A 21,818-nucleotide genomic window follows, 5' to 3' on the forward strand; every position below is an offset into this window, starting at 1 on the left:
GCATTAGAGTATTGCTAACATTGTTATTGTAAAATTTCCTTTGCTCTGAGAAAAATTTCAGATTATTCGCGGCTGAAAAAGAGAATAATTAATAGAGAGAAACGTGAATATAAATATAAACATTTTCTAGATGGTTTTCAGTCTCTTTTACACTCAGTGCTCTCAGAAAAGTCAAAATACCTTTCAGAAGAATATACAGCAAAGCAAATTTCTTTTTAAATCGAAGAATTCCGAATCAGCCAGTCGTCAATCTCGTCAGTCTCGTTCAGTGGATTTTTCGATAATGTTGTTTTGTTGAAATGGTGCCGCTGCTATAACGAACGAAAAATAAGTATAGTTAGAAAAAAAGAAATAAAAAAATTACTTTAGTGCATGAGTGGCAATAAATAAGAAGCAGAAAAAAATGTGCTAAACAAATACATATACAATGGTTTAAAAAAATAAAAAAAGAAGACAAATGAGAAAATAACTGAAAATCTAACGAAAGTAAAAACAAGAAAAAGGTGAATAAGAGTTAGATACAAATATTATCAGACTTCGTATTGATTTAACTAATAAATGAAATGAGAAACAATATAAAAAAAGAAAATCTTTTTAAAAAATTGCATGACAGTGCTTTGAATGAGTAGTTATGTGTGTGCGTGTGTCTCCGTTTTGTGTTTTGTATGCGTATGCTTGTTTATATGTTGTGTTGTAAAAAGAGTAAGCCCATGAGTAAGAGAACATTATTTAGTTATAAATGTGTTGGTGGTTTTAGTTAATTTAAAGAAAAAAAAAAACAAAAAACAAATTAGAAAAAACACCAATCGAGATGAAATATTGGAGTGTTTAAACATAGTAAAAATTGAAAAGACAACATATTTAAGTCGTAGAATTGTTGAAATTAATAAATAGTTCCAAAGTTAGTTAAATATCTAACAACCAACAACTATTTATTCCTCTTGCTTTCGAGAAGTTATTGAAAAGTGTGAAGAGTGAGTGGTTGGTGCCATTATTACTGGCATTGTTGTTGCTATTTTCGGCTTTGTTGTTGTGCTGTCGTACTTTGTGGTGTCATTCATTGATTTTTCCATCGTTTTTTTATTTCTCTCGCTTTTACTACTAAAAATAGCAGATAAAAACAGAAATAAAAATGTTTTTTTTGTTTGTAGTTTTTTCAAAATTTTCGTTTGACTACTTGCTAATGAAAATGCTTTATTATATGCTTATATAAAGATATTTATTTATACTTTAAGAAACCAGTTAACTTATAGTGATACCGGTTTCTTAAAATATGAAAAGAGAAAAACGTAAAAACACTTTTTTGTTATATAAATTTGTTAAAATCTTAATCAAGTTCTTTTCCAATGTGTTAGTGAATATCGTGTATTTATTATCTTAATTTTTTGTTTTTTTTTGCTTTTACGGTATAAAAAACGGAAAACCAAGTTTTTATAACTACTTGTCATTTCATAATTTTAATATTAATAAAATAATAATAATAAAAACAAAAACAAGGACCACAATGACAACAACAAGCAATAGCACGAATAATAACACCATCATCATCACCACCGCCAATAATAACAATTTATTATGTTTATCATTAGTCTTGTAATTGTTGTTGTTCTCATGTTTATTCTGCGTGTTATTATCTGCTCATCTATTTGTCCGTACTCTTCTTATATATATATATATGAAAATAAAAGGAAAACAGTAAAGCTCAGTGTTGCCATTGTTTTGTTTGTTCTCGTCTTTTGGAATTTTTAGATAAAATTTCCAAGCATTTACTTACATTTAATAGTACTACAGTTAAATAGAATCAAAAAAGACTGATAAGGTAAACCTCCGTAATTAAGTTGATGAAAAGCCGTGCGATTAGCAGTTCTCTTAGGCTGGGGCATGAAAATTATGTAAATGCCACCTTTCAAGCGCTTGCTGGGTTATCAAGCAACATTTTTGATAAATACAGAACACAGCAAATATGATGAATGGTGTAAGATTACAATTTTCCCTAATGAATGAACGATAGACTTTCTGACATTTAGGCAGTTGTTATTGCATTTCTGAACGCAATGAACTAGCGGTTCGTGCTTTGCAAGATTTCCAATGTATTTTAATTTCATCTTCGAGTAAGATGAAGTTTTCTTCGGTTAACCAAACGCTGAACACGTTATCCGCTTTAACTTAGAAGTTATCAAAAAGATGTTTGAAAATCAAAGATTATAGAAAAAATTATAAGATGGTAGGTTTTAGGGTTAAAGGTATACAGTTGTGTAATAATCATCACGAGATGACAAAGAATGTTTGAATTTGCCTTAAGCATGGAATGTCAATGTTTTAAAAATCCCTAGGCAAACATAATGCATAGTGTTTCACGAGCAGAATAACATCTTGATACTATAGGCAGAATTAATTATGCTTCTTTTAAAGCTCTCCCTTCTTTTTCTGTAGTATTATCTGTTCCTTTACATGCCCTAAATTCCAGCCTTCTGGAGCAATTGTTGTAAAAGCCCATGCATTCTATAAACTTTTTAAATATTGTCTCTACAAGTAATATAATCCCAGTCGTCCTCGTCATAACTGAAGCGATATAGTGAAGTAAGTATTGAAGTAGACGCGAACCACTCAGTATTTTTCTTAAGTCTTAACGGCTCAGTTAGATCAGTGAGCATCATTTAATATATAAAACTTGTTATAGGTCCAGCCGTCCCCTGTAACTACTATGCTACTTCGTTTCTGTTTTCACTCTAAATTGAAATGCATTTTAACTTTTTTCATTCGCCCTCCGTACGTTATTGGTGAGTTGTCAAATTGCTTAGAAAATGCAAAGCAGAATGATTTTTTTAGGAAAAATTGTTTTTTTTTTTTACTTTACCAGTTTCTTAAACGCAATATATACTAAGAACGTACAAGTGTAATCAGAAGATAATTAATTAGAAGGTTACATTGGTCTAAAATTTCCAAAAATAATCATTACTTTAGGAATTGTCATCATCGTTCGGTTACCACGATAATCAAGCGAACTTTCTTACGATTGAAATACAATACGCTTTCATTCATGACAGATTTTCCAAAGTTAATTTACATCAGTTGATAATAGTGAGAATAATAATCAATTGTAATTGGGATTAGCACATTACATACATATATATATATATATACGTGCCAATGCTCCTCCTCATTTAGATCACAAATGCGTTGAAACATTTTCTTAAATAATTTGTTCTTGTATGCATTTGTAGCATCCAAGGAAGGATGATCATAATTGTGTCAAATTTAATTTTTCGTCTAGAGCTCAAGATTAATAGGAAGTTTGAACGTAATCGCGCAGAACCGAATACCATAAGTTATATAAATGTATTCGTATAATAGCTAGGTAATGATACACATTACACTTAAACAAGTAAAGAAACCATACGAGAGTAGTCGTATCTCATTTGACGATAATGAACGTTAGAGAACAATATCTCTCACTTACACTACATGTCTTATGTCTTGTTACACCGCCAGATTAGAGTCAAGCTGAGCAGGGTCTTCCACGCCGAGGAGAATCGTTTCCAATTATTAAAAATAAATAAAAAGTTACGGTTAGGATTAGGTTGAATCGCTTGCCTCTCTTCAAATTTTGATAACCAATTTAAGTTCGGTTAGTCTAAATCAAGTTTTGACTAACTAGTCTAGGTTGCGAAACGTCTCATCAATAAAAAGCACACAAATTTTCGTTGCTAGGGGATCATGGCAACTCTGTTCGCTTACTATTTATAGGGAAGGTTAAATTTAGGTTCGTTTTTGTTTTTTAAGTCAATCTTTTAATATTAATAGGTATTGATTTATAAATTATACGAGAGCTCGTTCCTTTTCAGTCAAGTCAAGTCAAGTCAATTCAAGTCTCTTAGAACTCTTCGCTTTTTACTTTGCTTTACATTCAATCCGATTGACTTTGTCGGTTTTTAATATTCTCTTAAGCTTAATGATATAGCTTTAACTTTTCAATTAACATCATAGCTTTCTTATAAAATTTTGTTATATGTTATTTGCTCATTTTTTGTTTTTGATATAAATTGAAACGTGTAGATAAAGTTATCGAAGAGATTGTCTCTCGGTCGTACAATCTCTCGTTAGTAATTTATTAATTAACATACACATCATGCTTGTGCCAGTATATTTGGGCTTGTATGTATCTTTATTGTGTATATAAATATCCATGTGCGTTGTGTGCCTGTGTTCGTACGTGTGTACGTGCGTGCTTGCGTTTGTATATATGAGTGTGTTTATTTTGTTTGGAAGCAGCAAGTTATCAATTACGAGTACAATTAACGTTTTTAATGACTACTATTGAATCTTGCATGTGTGCGTGCGTGCGCGTATAACTCTGGTATGCACTTGATTGTGTTATGATTTTCTTTGTATGCGTTCTTTGCACACGTACATATCTTGTCTGTTTGTTCATTTTTACCTGTATGTACTCGTAACATACGTACGTTGACTTTTATTCTTTTATCATATGTTCGACGTTCTGTTTTTTTTTTTTTTTTTTTTTTTTTTTGTTATATTCTTCTTCTCTCTCCACTTTCCGCCGATAAATATGTTGACTTTGTTAATATTACTCGCAATGAGTGGAAGCACACAACGGAAGAACTTATTATTTATATACGAAATGTTGCAATCACATCACCTGACTATCTTCAGCCAGAGAGCTTAAGGTATTTTTGAACCTTGCCCTATACAGGGCTATGTTCACTTTTCCTTTTTTTCGAATATGTTTTTGCTTCTATAGAATGAAATGAAAACTTAAAATACCGAATCAGATGTAGTTGCAGATTTTTCCGAGACTGTTAGTGGTTCGCTAAAGTTATACAACAGAAAAAACAAAAGGAAAAAGTGAACAACGAGAGTTTGCAGCATCGCTTTACGGAAACGTGAAAGTTTGTCTTCAGCAAAAACCCAGAAAATCGATCTGCTCCAGTAGTACTTTGTGCCAATACTTCCTGTAACAAAGCATTTATTTCTGTCTCGACGGAGAGTTGAACTACTGGGTGCGTATGCTCCAACTTAAATAAAAGAATACAAAAGACAATACAAAATTACAGTTGCTTGCAGTTGCTTTTCCGCTCGCTTATATTTCAGAGTTTCAAAGTGTCGTTCATCAAATGAAAGCAAGAAACAATATTCGGATATTAAACATGAATATAATAAGCGTACAAATGTGTTTTTTGATAAAATTGAAATTTAATTAAAAGATGTGTGACGTTTGCGAGTGCCTTCGCCTAAGCGACGTCGCGGTTTCGAAGCGAAATAATATTCGATTCATATAGCGGTCAGAAGGAGAGAGTTCTAGGGCATAATCGCCAAACGAAAAAGTAGCTCTCAGCCCAAGCTGTAGATCATTTGTTGACTGACTGCTGTTGGAGTCAGCTTAATGTATGTGAACTTCATCGCTTTCAGAAGGAAGGTTTTTTGCATGAAATCACGCCTGCTATATAGAAACTACTTTATAACTTACTGCGTTCGCACGACGGTCCAACTTAACTCTTCCATAGCTTCGGATAAGTTTTTTTTTCCACTTTCAGACAAGAAAGACACAGAGCCATTAAGGATACTTATCTCTTTGCATTGAACGACAGTTTGTAAGGCCGTATAAGCACCAATATCTTAGCTATGTATAAGCAATATTTCCATAAAAGCCAAGGCTTCAAGTACGTTTTATAAAGCAACCAATTTCAAAATACAGAATTTATTTATACACTCGTTATATTTCCGAAAAGACGTCGTCAACTTACAGAAATATATGCACAGTTACGGAGGAATATATATATATACATACATACATATAATGCCAAAGTTTGTATTCATATGACAAATGTTATCGCGGAAAAGTTGACTTTTCATTTTAGTCTACTAACCATTGATAATCAGAGCAATCGGCCTTTAGTCGACAATTTTGATGATCGCAAGGATCGGACGTAACCTCATTATTAAGTAAAAAAGACCATTACAAAGCATTTATAAATATTTCGAGCGATTTTGTGCTGACATATTTGTAATTGTTTTGCTATACGAATTTCGTAAAATATATTATTTTTCGAAAGATATTTGAACATTAGTTATTTTTGAAATATTATTCGATGCTTGGGCGTATGAATGGGCCGAAGACTTTTTAGATTGAAAACTATGATATACGTGTATTGAATATCATATTAGAGGCTTTAATTGAAAGAAAGATTTTGAAGTTTTTATAGTTTCGCAGTTTGCGCTGTAAATTTCTAATCATCGTCGCGGTAATCAAAATGCGCTAAGTAAAGTTTCTTATTTATTTTGCTTTGATTTTTAGGGTTACAAACAAAGAAAGACTTACGTACAGACTCAAGAAAGCCAAATAGGGTAATCGGCATCCACGCATAGATAAATAGATGGATAGATTGGCGGACATATAAAACAACAGATAGGCTTATACAATTTATTCGCAGAGGGCCAGATATTCGGATTGAAAGGTAGAAGTTTATTTTGAATGGCACTTGAATACTGTGCCTGCCAGGCAAGACTGATATGTTGAAGCATACTACTCGCTAGTGGCATCTTGTGACCAGGTATTTATGGGTCGGTTTTTCGAATTTCAAGGACTAAGCAATCCATTGGAATACATTTTTTACACATGGCTGTATATTTTCTAGGATACTTGACACTTAACTAACTAATTACTTATTAAGCAAAATACTACCGCAGCGGCTCTTTGGAAACACCCTTTTGGTCCCATCCTCAATAGCAAACGATGAAGCAGTGTAACTGTTATAGTAACATTCTTTAGGTAAACATGTACAGTTTTCGGAAATATGTCAATTTAAAAAGCAGTAACAAAAATGCATTCGCTTACGATCGACATGGGCTTGTACTCACCGGTTTTATTCTAGAAAAATCGAAAAAAAACTAAATAACGACACTTTGTAATATTGCGTGGGCGTGGCAATTTTCCATTTTTGTACAGGTATTGCAAGATTATCCATTGAATATACGTGAATATACGCGCTTGTAGCCGCCATTGATAGGCAGCAAGTTTACTCATTTTGTCCAAATGAAGAAAGCGTCAGAAAACTTACAAAATATATAATACGTACATCTCGAGAATCAGAGTCAAATACTGAACTCATCCAAGCTCATAGTCTCTGTTAACTTGCGAGTTATGACAGACAAGCTCATATTGAAAATTGGCGAATTTAGTGAAAGAATCCGTTTCCGCTATACGACGTGGACAGAGTACTCTTTGGCTTTCAACAGCGAAATAATTGCGATTTTTGCTCATGACTCATACCTAAAATAGAGATAGTGATAAAATGTTTCACGTGTCGTCTGTGAGCGAATTTACAGCATTTGTAGAAAAATGGAGAAAATTGACGTACACCCTCCTACTGTAATTAATTTACGAAATTTCATTTATTCATTATTATATCTTTTTTTTGAAATCGTCTATAAGAACCGGTCATAGCCGAATCTAATTTCCTTATTTGTTATCGTTGTATCCGTGGTGGTGTAACGCGCGAAAAAAAGTTTTTTTTGCTTTTAAAAGCCAACGCATTGTCAGTTTACTTCATAGTGTAGGCACGGCCTGTGGATCGATTTAGTTTATTTTCAATACCAACCTTCACGCAAGAATTACCAGAGTTTCTTTCGCGAAACTTGAAGATGTGGGCAGGAGAATATCTCCTACAGACATCACAGAAAGGACAGACGAAGGGACTGATACTTAAGGCAGTTCACTACGAGTACTCTATTCCCTCTCTAAAGGTTCCTTTTATGTGTTCCAAAAGCTTCGATGACGCGTACAAATATGGTATCGAGTTTAGTTAAAAAAAACAAAATCTTATACCCATCACCGAAAGATGAGGCTTATGTTGATTGCGTTAAAACTTTTGCAACATTTAGGGGGAAACTTCAGCTATGTATGTTTAGTCTTGATTCTAAATCTAATTGGACATGCTCGTCTGTCCTTAGTAGGCATTCTCCATGGCGTAAAGAAAAAGTTGTCGGCTTTAAATTTGGAACAAAGATTGAAAGGTTTTTGTGGGCGGGTCAGTATTCAAATTATCCCAAATCGGCCAAAATATATGCCCATACTGCAGCATAACTTGACACCACTTCTGTTTCCAAAAGTAGGAAAAATTTGATTTTTTTTGCTCGTTACATATGATACAAAAGTAAACATTTGCATTTATATTAAATAACCGGTCTGGCAGCACTTGTATAAAAAAGCAACAAATCGGCCAAGCCTTCTCAATATTATAGAATATTGAAATTTCTTTTAGAGATTTGGCTGCAGCCGGACATAATTTTCTTTCTTGTTTGAGATCTTTGAGACGGTAGAAGAACAATGAAAATTTCTCATGTTTTTCTGGGCAATAAAACTTGCGTCTACTGGTAAGCTCTACTTTTTTAAAAGAATCCGTTGTTTTCATTTTGAGCTTATTCAAAAATAACTCGACAACATTTTGAATCTTTTTTCGCTGTAAGTACAATGGATTTTAATTTGAATATGAGTTTTTTTCTACTTACCACAAAAAGTTGCAGATGTACCATGTGAATGAGTTACCTCGTACCAAATACGTATAAATGCCCTTTAAATATTCTTTTAAAGCTTACGTGCCTGCCATGATTAACTCGAATTTCCAATCGACTTATTTATGTTCGACCGACAATTTACCTCCATCTGTCATTGCAATTCCCGTGGTAGCGAAACCGAAGGGCAAACGTTCACGCTTCTCATGCACATGCATTTCTAATTGACATTCGAAGAGCAAGCTTAGAACAATCGCACTTACCCACAAAAGGCAAAGTAAGCGAAACTTGCAACTTTGCTGCATACACATCTACCTGTCAGATCTACTAAAACTCTCAACCCTAAAATGCATTTAATTATGTTCAAATATTAGGATGGGGAAAAAGAAATCCATTATTTTTACATGAACTTCAGGACTTTATTTAACATGCTTCGGATTGTCCGATTTGGGTCAAATATGCACCGTTTTGTTGTAGGATTTGTTGCCATTTTAAAGGTAACTTCAAAATGCCTCTCTCATAGAAGTCCTGGTCTCTATTTGCAAAAAACTCTAGTAGTCGATTTTCACAATCCTCCCTAGATTCCAATTTTTTATCATTAAAGAAATTTTGCAATGCAAGAAAAAGATGATAATCGCTTGGTGCCAAGTCCGGACCGTATGGCGGATGCATTAAAACTTCCCAACCAAGCTCCCGAAGTTTCTGGCGAGTCACTGTAGATGGGTGTGGCCTAGCGTTGTCCTGGTGGAACACGACACCTCTCCTGTTGGCCAATTCTGGCCGTTTCTGGTCAATCGCTATGTTCAAACGGTCCAGTTGTTGACAGTAGAGATCAGAATTTAGCGTTTGGCCATATGGAAGCAACTCATAATAAATAATCCCTTTGCAGTCCCACCAAATGCATAGTAAAACCTTCCTGGCCGTTTGAGGTGCTTCACCGCTCTTTGACCACGATCGTTTTCGCACAGTGTTATCGTATGTGATCCATTTCTCATCTCCAGTCATCATCCGTTTAAGAAATGGGTCTATCTCATTCCGTTTGGCCAAGGCTTCGCAGATGGAAATTCGATCCATCATGTTTTTTTCTGTTAATTGGTGTGGCACCCAGTATGTACAGTATGTAAATGTACAGTATCGGAAATTGTTTGATCGATACTTTACGAGAAATTTATCAGTGCAGCCATCTACCGAAAAAATAATGGATTTCTTTTTCCCCAAACTAATAATATTCAATGAAAAGATATCTTTGATAAGCTTGCAAGAAAACCAAAAGATTTTAACATACCAATCATCACTTGCATCCTGGCTAAATATTTCACAAGGTAACCTGAAAAGTCATTTGACTTTTGTTAACTGTCCAATCAACACTTTCCACAACTAAGTGTAAATATTTTGCGATACGCGAAACACCTTAGGACAAGATTTAGACTAAAAACTTTATACGTATACGTTTTCGTTTCTTTATACCTGGCATGAAAGCATGTATTTCAGTTTGTCTCGACGCACTAACAACTAATGTGTCCATGCGTCTTGTCGCCCGTTTGTCTACTGTTTTGGCGCTCGCTGCTGCAAACATTGAGGTAGGAATCGTAAATTTTGCATTCAAGTTTATGTGGAAAATGAAACTCTAAATAATTAATTATTACAAGTCACAAATAACAGTAGAAAAAAAAAGAAAAGATAAATAAATAAAAAGGAAATTAAATACGATAAACAACATTTGAGATATTTGACATAATTTCTTATGTTTATTTACATAACATTCGTTGACATACAATTACTTGTAAGGTTGTTGATGGTGTTGATGTATTCTCTTGCTCTGCTATCGATACGTATTAACGCTTCTTTCTTCTTGTTTTGTCTCTTTTTTTCAGTATTAAATGGTAAATCAAATAAACGTATACTAACTTATTTATATGCGTGTGTGTTTGCCTATCGAACTCTTATTTTAAAAACGAATTAAAATATTTGAGAGAAAGAAAGATAAGAAAAAAAGAAGAGTTATTAAGAATTAATTGGAGTTTGATTTCGCTGAAAAGCATCCAACCAGAGTTATTGTCTATATAGCAAAGATCGAGTGCAATATAAAAAAAAAATTTCAACGATTAAGTAAATAATAAAAGTAAAACAAAAAAAATAACCAAAAAAAAAAAATAAATAAATAATTAAATAAATTTTTACTACAACTGGCTTATAATGCAAATGAAATATCGCTAAAATAATTGAAAACATAAATCAATCAATCAATCAAGTTTATATACCTTTAGTAAATTACTGCAGTACTTGATAACTTATTCCAAAAAAAAAAAAAAAAAAAAAAAAAAAAAAAATAGTAATAATAAAACAAATTAATAAATAGAAAAAAATATAAATACTTAAACACATAAATAAAAAGAAAAAATTAAAAAAAAAATGAAAAAATACATAAATTAATAAATAAAAAAAAAGAAATGAATACAAAAATAACTTAACATAAATAAAATAAAGCAAAGCAAAATAAAAAAAAAAAAAAACTCACGACATAATTAATAAATAAACGTAAGCAAAAACAAAAGTTATTTTAATTACCACGGTACTTAGGTAACTTAATCACAGGCAAATAAATTTAAAAAAAGCTAAAAATTCAACAAAAAGAAGAAAAAAAATTTTTTTATCTAACAGCCAAACTTAAAACTTCATTTTGCCGCGAAAGTTGTTACAAAAACAAAACTAAAAAGAAAAGAAATTTCCACAACGAACGAACTCTGCAACGCCGTTAAGATACAAAGAAATTCTTCAATTTTGTGTGCGTTCATTTGTATGCACGCATGCATACATATATATATATATATATATATGTATAGAAATACATATTTATGTATATAGATATATATGTATTTGAGTTGAAATGTGTTGTCTGCCCTTTGGAACGGCACTATTATCGCCCTCCTTTTTATTATCATCATCGTCATTATCGTCGTTATCATCCATAAGATCATATCATTTATGTAAATATGATAAAACAATTAATTCAATTTCAAAAATTGTATAAATGAAATAATTTAAAATATTAACATTTTAATAATAACAGTCAAACAAAAGTCCAAATAATATATATATATAGATAAAAATTGCAACAGCAGCAATAGTGTTAAAAATAATAAGTGATAAGAAAAGTAACCGCAAATAAAAGCTATCAATATGGCGGACTTAATACGTCCGCCGTTTAATGAAATTAAACGGCCGGATGAAATTGTAAGAATGACAACCACCGATAATTTGAAATTCGCTGTGCTCATTGGTCTCATCGAAGTGGGGCAGGTGACAAATCGCGAAGTCGTTAATACCGTTTTACATTTGGTAAGTAGATCGATAAGAAATTTTACTCATAGTGACCTACATAAGTATATACATACATTCACGTACGTATTATTCTTATATTATATTGTTATCTTATCTCTTAACTTTTCTATATATCTTACCTAAAAGATCAAATAAATCTACGCCACTTTTATCTTCTTGCTTATGCTATGCTTCTGTGAAAGTTCAGAAATATGCATCAGAGAATTCCCGTAAAGGATTGTATTTAGTTAGCTTTTTAAGCGTATTATATACAAATTCAACCGAAGGCCCGCGGTATAGAGATCATATGAAATGATCGAAACACAGAAACACATTTATAATCCACTCTTAATACTCTGTTCAATAGCGTAGCAACATTTGATTTATTCAACAATTTCTTTACACCTAAGTACAAGTGCAATTTTTGGATCATGTGCTATCGTCTCACATAGTAACGCTTTTTGCTGACTGAGTCAACTTGTTAAAAGTTGATAATAATTTGATTAATTGCTGCATGTGCACACTACAAGTCTTATAGACACATTGGGGCCATTGGGTGTTTTAGAGTTCCATGAGGTCGCACTTCATAGGTTCGGGTGTTCAGAGAACCGTTAAGCTTCTAAAAATCGCAAAAACTAGATGAAAATATAAAAAACAGGCTTTGCGTATCCACAACAAAAAAATCACATCAAAATAATAGGAAACATAAAAGACAAAATATTTTAAACTATTGCCGTTAACTTGAAAGTCCTTATCGGTTGATCGGAAAAGAGCCTAAACAGCTTCTTAGGATATATCTCATATTTTTATAAATTATTCTAGGTATGCCATTTCTCACACGTGCTTTCTTACATCCATCGCCGAAGCATAACGGGCTACTATTAAATGCTCGCATGTATTTTGATCATTTTTTCACGTGACGAAGACATTTTTGTTTACAATATACATACATTAATAAAAATATTTTTCATCATTTTCTACAACTTTTTGCTAACTTTCTCGCAACATGGCATTATCGTGTTGAAAGTAAGAATATTGTTTTGGCATCAATCTATTTTCGCGCTTCTTCAACGAACTAAGCCATGCTGCATATATCTGCACATGTGGCAATAAGAAGGCGCTATGTCTGATGAGTACACTGGGTGCGAAAGAACTTACCATTCAAGTTGCAACAGTGTATCTTTGACAACGCTTGCAACGCGTACATGACACATACATTCGCTTCGGCAGCAGATTTCTTCAAATCAAACAACAAAAGTAATGAATGTCAAAAATGCAATTTTGAGCGTTCGATGATTAGCATACACTGAATAACTCTGAATAACACGATAGTGCTAAATGGAAAATTGTTATTTTATACAGAGAAAGCTCAAAATCATCGAATTTAACCGTTGCGTTCATTGATACTTCGTATTATTTTATCATTTTCACCAATAGATGTCGTTATAAAATTGAAAGATGATATTGAAAGCCCAATAAAGAAATAAATTGCAGTGCGGTAGACCATACTTGGTCATAGCTATAGCAAGCGACCTGTCGGTAAAGCCCTAACACTTACCAATTAGGTGTGCATTCGGTTGTGCCAAGAGTTGCGGTCACTCTCTATCCTATATCTTTTTCCTAATTACTTTTCGAACGTCAGCGTGTTTCACGTATAAGGAACGGCTTCTAAATGATACGTGATACTTAATCTATATGGACTATATTTGACCACCAGTAGTGATTATATGTAACAAACAAGTCCACCAATTTGAAATTAAATTAAGTTGATTTTCGTAAAACAAATTTGCAAATGGACGGGTCTGCATCAGCGAGCTATGTAGTAACAAGCAACAAGCCCCAGTTTGCAATTCATAGCTGATATCGTTTTGAAATTCGATATAAACTTTTATCTAAAACCTCAAGGAGATGATGGGCGTGGGCGTAGTTTGCAATTTGTGAGAGATATTGATCCAAGACACGATAATAACACAATTTTGCGCAGCCAGTAAAAACGTCAATGGTGAATATCAAAGAGTTCCCCGTAAGACGTATAAATTACTAATATTATCAAAGGCATCAAATGAATAAATTCTAGAATTTAAAGTAGAATGACCATTAGCAGCTAAGACTGCCACGGCTCTAAGGCGTATAGAACGTTTTCACTTGCTTCTAAATATTTCACTACATATTGAATGTCGCAAGGATGTTTACATATTTCCATTGTGATGGACATGCACTACGTTTCTGTATATAATACATAATACAGAAAAAAATCGAAACTATTATTGTAATTTTGTATACATTTCAGCACGTATTAAAGGCGAAAGGGTATAACACTTTATTATTCCCTTTGTCGAATCGTTCTTTCAGCTCAGTTCCTATTATCTTTGAAATGAAATTGTGCATGCCGCAATATGAAATATTATAGCGATATTGTTAACGGTATTTAACCACTTCCGCGATTGGCAATACCTTACCCCTGTCGCGACTGATATATAAGCATGGAATGTCAACCTTCAAGTCTCGGGTTATAACTAACTTTGTTAAAACTTTTAAATCAACTGTTTCTGTAGGTTAAGTTGTTGGGTACTCAAGATTCGCTTCAGCGTGCAAATACTTCTCTTACATGTTTACTACCATTAGCCTTTACTGCCATGAATATTGTGTTATTATGATGATTGAGTAAATACCGCTAAATTTAACCTTGGTCTGTTATAACTTATTTTCGTATACGTTGTTAATGACATGCCACAATGGACATGAACTTGTAAAGCATGCAATAATTTGAGCTCTCAACTACTATCATGCACTATTACGTAATTTTTTTTTTTTTTTTTTTTGATTTTAATTGCAATTAATTTTTCAAGTTCTTATCGTTGGATTAGATTGTATACTAAAATGATTAATTTAAGTAACTAGTTGTTACTCTTTCATTTCATTATCGCAATTGTCTAAAAATTTTTGGTATGTTCTTAGTTCTTTGCTATCTTTGCTTTGAATAAGTGCTCTCACTATCAGTTTACTGCTCCTCTATTCCTTTCATAAGCTCTAGTCAAGATTAGTGCAATGCGCTTCTCTTTCAATTCTCTTTCGCGCCATCGAAAACATGTGGTTAGAACTGGGCTCAAGGGTGAATCTTTCCTCTAGTCTAGACATACTTAGAATGCATTCCTTGACCGCATTTTTACACGGGCACAAATATATTGAGTTATTGTTCTTGCTTTTTTAGGTAACTAGAATCCTTGTCTAGATCAATTAATTTATGCACCAATAACAAGAGGCGGGCGTATATCGCTATGTAACAGCGTGATTTTTACCTTTACACTCGAATGATTTCGAGCTGGCGATAGAAGCATAATTGGTTCCAGTTTAAGCTTCACTTTACTCTTAGTTGTGTGTGTATGTGTGTGTGTGTGTGTGGGTGCTCTTAAAAGTATAACAATTCCTTGACTTCAACTGCAGATATATTCATTTAATTTGTAATTAAGGAAGGACGCTAAGCCTGGACAAATATCATCGCGTACTGGCGGAAACTTGTACACACATCTCGAGCAACTTCAAATCTCTGATGTTGTGAACGCATGCGCATACCTATGACATATAATGTGAGCACTCTCTTTTCTGTCATCTGTGTCGAATTTCGAAACATCGCGGAGCTGACCTTTCTTTTTTTTTTTCTTAGATGAGCAACTGTTTTGGAAATATGTAGGAAAAAATTCTTAGAAGGGAGAAAGGACAGAAAGAATGAAGTTTTTTAACATCACAAGCTCTCGAATGGCTTCGGACCAATCATTTTTATACTCATCACTGAAGGATCGGGAAAATATTCATGTTGTCGAAACGTTTCCAACCCCTAGAGGGACGCAGTAGAGATGCCACAAAGTATATTTACACTTTTGATTAATATCAAATTCTAAATCGATTTAAGGATGTCCGTCTGTCCGTGTATCTAGTGTCTGTTGTAAGTATTCTCTTGGTCGCAAAAATTGAGTTATCGACTTCAAGTTTGGAAAAGAATATTAAGTGACTTAAATTTTTGCCAAGGACACGTCTACAGCGTCCACGCGCCTATTCGAACAAAAACTTCTGTTTTGAAATTGCTTAATTTGACTTTTTACCTTCCCCGAAAAATACTTATTCATTCATCAATATCTCTTTCGTCTCGTTTAAAGTTATCGCTCTTAGATGTAAAACACTTGTGCCGGCGTTTCTTCCAGTTCCCGACGTACTTCTGATATGTCCTTATTGGTATCGCCTTGAGCTCTTTCAACGATGCGGTCTTCATCTCCTTAAATGTCATAAGACTCCGTCCTTTCAAGGGTCTTCTCAACTTTGGAAACAGGAAAACTCGCAGCAGGCGAAGTACGGTGAATACGGTGGCCGAGACATGATTACAACGTTGATTTTGGATAAAAACTCAACGGTTCCCTTGATCAAAATTTAGCAATTTTACAACAAACTTTGCAAAATTTCCAAAAATAAAATGCATGGCATGAGCCAACCGTCACGCCAACATCCTAAGCAACTTTGCTAAGAATGATTTGATGATTCTTCATGACATATCTGTTCGCTGCTTCAGCTGTTATCTGTTGCCGACATCCTGGTGCGTCCCGGCCAGGCCACGTCTATCAACAGCTTCCACCACTTATAAACACTTTCTTTTGGTCAAACCAGGCTCGGCAAATGCCCCTATCAACATTTTGAGTGAGCTGAGCACTTAATTTTATTTTTCACACAACATTTGATACGGATTCTTCGATACACATTCTTCGATAGCAAAATTGCGAAGCAAACTAAAACACTTGTAATCTTTATATCTACCAAAAACAAAAACAAATATGTGCACTACGATAACAAAAAAAAAAAAAGGAAAAGAAAATCGAAAATCGAAAATACATAGCCTACGAAATTTCGAAAAGTCATCGCTTTTTTTGACATACCTCGTACTTGTTTGCACTAATAGTAGTTTGTACTAACATGCAGAGGTCTATTAAGCGAACATATTAAATCTAAATCATAGATACGAAACGTCGACGTCATGGCATCATATTATATTCAAATTTTGGCAAATTGCCGTAAAATGCTGCATGACGAGAATGCGCCCTTTATTTTGACATTAACAGAGACGAAAGCTGTTCCTGAAACAGGGTCGAAATAAGTAAAATAAACTCTATTTAGTGCTAATATTCTTTCAGAGTATTTTCCACTATACATAAATTTCACTCATGTTCTTCTGTTTATTTCAACAAATTAAAAATTTTATCCTTAAGATATATACTCCTTCAATTTACATGTGCGAGCTAAATCGAATATACAGTGAATGCCGAAAGCTGTGCAAAATTTCTAAGATTAATATATCGAGGCAACAATCCTATGAAGATTTTAAAAGTAATGCCAATAAAATAATTAACTTTATAACAATGATTACACTAATCGTAATAAATAAATGAATAACAATGATCATAACGACAAATAGAAACACTATAGCGGGCGGTCGGTCGGTCCAATATTAAATAAGCTATGCCACCCTACAATTATTCGTAGATACAGATTTCTTTATAATAAGTCGTTGTATGAAAAGTGGTCGAGAAAGTGTTTCGAGCCGAACCATTTTCAATAGCGTTTATCCTTGGACCAAAACAAATCAGTGCGCTAAATTTCACCAAAATATCTGAAAAATGGCGGCCTGTAGATTGAACCCAACGAAGCAAGACAGACGGACAGCTGGCTCCACAAAGTGTTTTGAAACGATCGATGTAATAAAGGGTACTCTAGGTGTATGTACGGTATAAAAATATAATATCAAATAATATTATATAATATAGTAATGAATTCTATGTGTCTCTCTCTCGTCCGCCGGCCCGTTGTTAGCGTTCATTTTACTTCCGAATTATGGGCCGACGGATCTTGATCCTGGCATTAGAGAAATTCATCTTGTAATGTTGCATTGGTATTTTAAAACTGTTCTACCAGAATTTATATCGTGCTCGCATCTTCCCATTTGGCTAATTTAGCTCACTCCGATTTCTCCTTGTTGTTGAAACGCAGGAAAACCCGGGAATCACCTGAAAGCGAAAGCGCATAAAATCTTTCAGACTATTCTGCAAATCGAGTTTAGCCAATGTTTCGAAAAATATATAGTCTATCGGAAGAAGATTACTTTGAAGGGAACACCCTATACTGTTATTGCAATGAAAGCCTGTTTGCATATTTCATTAAAAAAAGTCTTATATCGTTCTTGCTATTTTGATAAGTCAGTAGCAAATCTCGATAAGACTTAAAATTTTATTCTTAAGCTATTTTGAGTTCATTTTAAAAAAAAGAGATAAATAAGACAAACGTACACGCATATTAGAGCTTAGAAGAACATAAAACTCGGAGCAAGAGGCGACCTTGTAAAGCAAAAACATTTTGAGCTAATTATGTGTTGTACAATTATTGTATAGTTTACGAAATTGGGGTCATTTGTTTGTTGTTTAAAATCCAGTTGTTGTTTGTCACCTTCGTATCGTCTTGCACTTAAAATATTCTTGCAAAACTTTTAAAGTTTAATTTAATTCAATTTCAATTTTTTGTTTGATATAGGATTTTATTGTTTTTGTCATTTTAGTGTCATACATGCACGAATGTATGTCAACAGTGGTATGAAGCATTTTTAATTGCATTTTAGTAAAACAATGAAAAAGACAAACATTTAGTCAAATATATATATATATATATATGTGTATATGTATATATATACTTCTTTGCATATATATATATATATATTTATTTATATATCAAATATAGGTCAGTTTAGTTGAATGGAACACAAAACAGAAGAACATTGAAGATACACGAATAATAAACGTAAATGAAAAAAGAGTAGAGATGCTCGGCTCGTATTGCAAATAGACAATAGGAGGAAAGCTCTGTGAATATAAACAGAGAAAGCTAGAGCGATGAGTTGGAGAACGGGCGAAAGGTGCGAGGCGAAAGAGCGAGCGAAAGAAAAAAGAAAGGGAGGTCGGAGGTAAAAATGTGTGTACTGAAATACACAATACTTTCATCTGGATAGAAAAACAATTAAATTGACTGACAGACACAGTCTAAATGTAAACAAAAGCAACAAAGAAAAAAACAAATAAAAGAGAAAAAGAATAACAACAACTAACTGACTTACTAACTGCCTGGCTGACTAACTGATTAATTGAGAGAAAATATATAAAGAAACAAACAAAACAAAAAAAAAAAAAAAAATTAAAAACCAAAACAATTATTTTATGGCAGAATAGTGAAAGAGATCCCCTTACTGTTTGTCGTTTAGCACATAATTTAACAACTTTTTAATGCTTGTTTACGCATCCCTTTCTTTCTACATATCTCGTATATCTCTGTTTTTCTCTAATATTTTGTAATTTAAATTAAAAGCCAGAGCGTATAGGTTGATGGCTTGAAGGTTCATGAAAAAAAAAAAAAAAAAAAACGTCCAATAAAGACTTTGACGTATAAACGTTTCTCGCCGGAAAGCTAGTTTTCAATTTAGTAAATAAAATGCATCCTTTTAAAAATATTTAACTACACAATTGTTTTTCTGCCGTAAGTAGTGTAAGAGCAATGAGAAACACAAATACACAAAAACAACCGCAACCGTATATGCAGGAAACTTAAGCTTATGCATCTAACAGAAGGGCAACGGTGTTGTTGCTCTTATTCCAAAATTCACTTCATCTAATTTTTGGATAGAGTATTAACTGGTTGGCATCACCAACACCGTACTTGTTATCGTCCGGCATATATTCGTTACATGAAATATTTCAAAATGTTATTCATGAAGTTGTGACTGTGCATTTACTTAATCAAACCTTATACAACACTCGCATGTTTTCTGGCTCCTTGTGTTTCCTTCTGTACTTGAACAATTGATTTGCCCCTAATTTTATTTCGTTCTCGACATAGTGGAAGTTTCAATTACGAAACTACGTACTCCGTACAATTGCATTTTAATATTAAGTACAGAGTAAGGTAAGATTTTACAATAGCTAAAGAACAGAGCGAAAACGCATAGTCATGTCGAAAACAAATCTTAGATATGTAGCACATAAAATAAATACAAGTTAATTTCCATTAACAGGCGGATTTTAAAAGATTTTAAATACTTGCTTGTGTCTTAAATTTGTGCTGTCGTTTCTATTTTTTGGCAATGACAATCATGCTTATAAGCGAACTACGCTGTATAGGTATTAAAATCCGATTCTTAGTTAAATCGAAGTTCTTGCGACTTTGAAAACTTTTACAGAAGGTGGACGTGTAGACAGCCATTGCTAAACCATTGCATAATTCTCTGCTTCGGAAAACTACTATATAAATTCTTTGTTAGATCTTTAATGCCTTACACATATGCAACAAAAAATTGAATATATCTGCATTTGTAGAGGTAATATGAAAACCGGGAATTGTCATCAGTGCAATACAGTAGTGATCATCCATGCAAGCGTGTTATAATTCCGAAGAAGCCTCCTACTTTGAATGGCGTTTTTCAAAATTTTCTTTCATTATCGGTCCGCTGCAAACTTTAATTGCCAGACTTTTCCAGAGTGAAGGGAATTTGACCTGGCCATTCACATGTTCCTATTAGCAAAACCAACCAACTAAAATGATTTCAGCAAGCCGACGTTTGACTAAGAGCTCCAGGCCGGGAGTTAACCTCAACATAACACGACAGTTGCGCGAATCCGTGTTGTACCAAAAGCTGGGCCAGGTTTTCCAAAAGTAAACAAAACACTCTATTACATAATGTTGTCATAATTAAAATAAAATTCTTTGTTATGCTATGTTTGTGGCAAACAACAAAGCACACATTCATGATGCGTTATTTGCAGTCATGCAGCTGGCGAACGGCGAACGGGGAATGGATTAACAATGATTGGTAGAAATTTGGCGGAAAAACGGACTAAAAATGGTTGCGATGAATTCAGGTAATGGTAACTAGCGGGAGGCAAAATCATTCGAAAAGGGAGTCGTACGTCAATTTAAAGAGCCAAGTCAAGAGGGCTGAATTTCAATATTAGCACGAACCAGATCACGTCGTGAAAGGCGAAAGACAGACTTACGTTACAATATTAAGATGAATTAATGTCTTCATCGTTATCGCCGGCGTTTGCTCTTTGGCAGAATATCCTTACTCTCTGGGTCCATGCTCTAGGCTTGGCAAAAGAATCCATTATTTTACATTGCTTGCTTTCAGTTAAAAGATCTTTGTACGTTTCCTTACACGATCCTAAGTACTTATAAAGTTTTTTTTTTGGACTTTGTATTCCTTTCATGTGAAGGATTTTCATTTAGGAAAAATAATTTTAGCTGCTCGGGTAAGTCTAGGCCTTTCTTTTTATGCTTTTGCAGTGTAAGCCTTCTAGTAAAACTAGTGGCTTCCCCTAATTTCAAATTGAAAATTTTTGCTAAGGTTTGCTTTTAATACCTTTCATGCTTTACAAGGATTTCGCCCAATTCCCGAATCGCGTTAGAGCGAGTCCTTGCTATAAAAATGCCATATTATGCGGGAATTTCGCCCAATCCTCGAACCGTGTTAAAGTGATGTCGAAATATAGATATAAAAATGTCGAAACGATGCGTATATGAATAACGGATGATGTTTTCCCAAATGAGTCGTACTATCACCTGCATTTCACTCGTCAACTACTTGGATAATTTACGCACAATTTTTTGAAATCATTGTATTTGCATTTTCGTTCAATCTATTGGGCTGTCGTTACGCTTCCAACTACGTGGTATGTGGATGAGTATTTAATATTTTAACGAAAGCAAAAAGAAAAGTCAATAATAATAATTGCGGAACTAGGAATTATCTAATAACATAGGTTTTCCGCGCATCTTTATTTATTTAGAGAAAGTGTAAAGTTGTGATGTTTTCAGATGCATTTGCTGTGCACTAACGAAGTGAACGTTAAAATTTCATGGACAGCAAATGTGCATTTTATTCAACTATG

At 33.6% G+C, this 21,818-nt stretch overlaps 1 protein-coding gene across 4 annotated transcripts in view; it reads left to right on the top strand.

Moving 5' to 3' along the window:
* Positions 1-509: 509 nt before the first annotated feature.
* Positions 510-21,818, top strand: part of LOC119637323 (neurobeachin-like) — a 245,055-nt gene continuing 223,746 nt past the window's right edge. For 3 of the 4 annotated variants that reach the window (XM_038033279.1, XM_038033278.1, XM_038033280.1), the window contains exons 1-2: positions 510-974; positions 11,600-11,868. In XM_038033279.1, the coding sequence (XP_037889207.1) occupies positions 11,710-11,868 (159 nt within the window). In that variant the 5' untranslated portion in view covers positions 510-974; positions 11,600-11,709. Of the gene's footprint in view, positions 975-10,403; positions 10,670-11,599; positions 11,869-21,818 lie in introns of those variants that run through there. The other variant, XR_005247239.1, reaches the window with a different exon arrangement.

The sequence above is a fragment of the Glossina fuscipes genome, unplaced genomic scaffold, assembly GCF_014805625.2.
Source record: "Glossina fuscipes isolate IAEA_lab_2018 unplaced genomic scaffold, Yale_Gfus_2 59, whole genome shotgun sequence".
Taxonomy (NCBI): domain Eukaryota; kingdom Metazoa; phylum Arthropoda; class Insecta; order Diptera; family Glossinidae; genus Glossina; species Glossina fuscipes.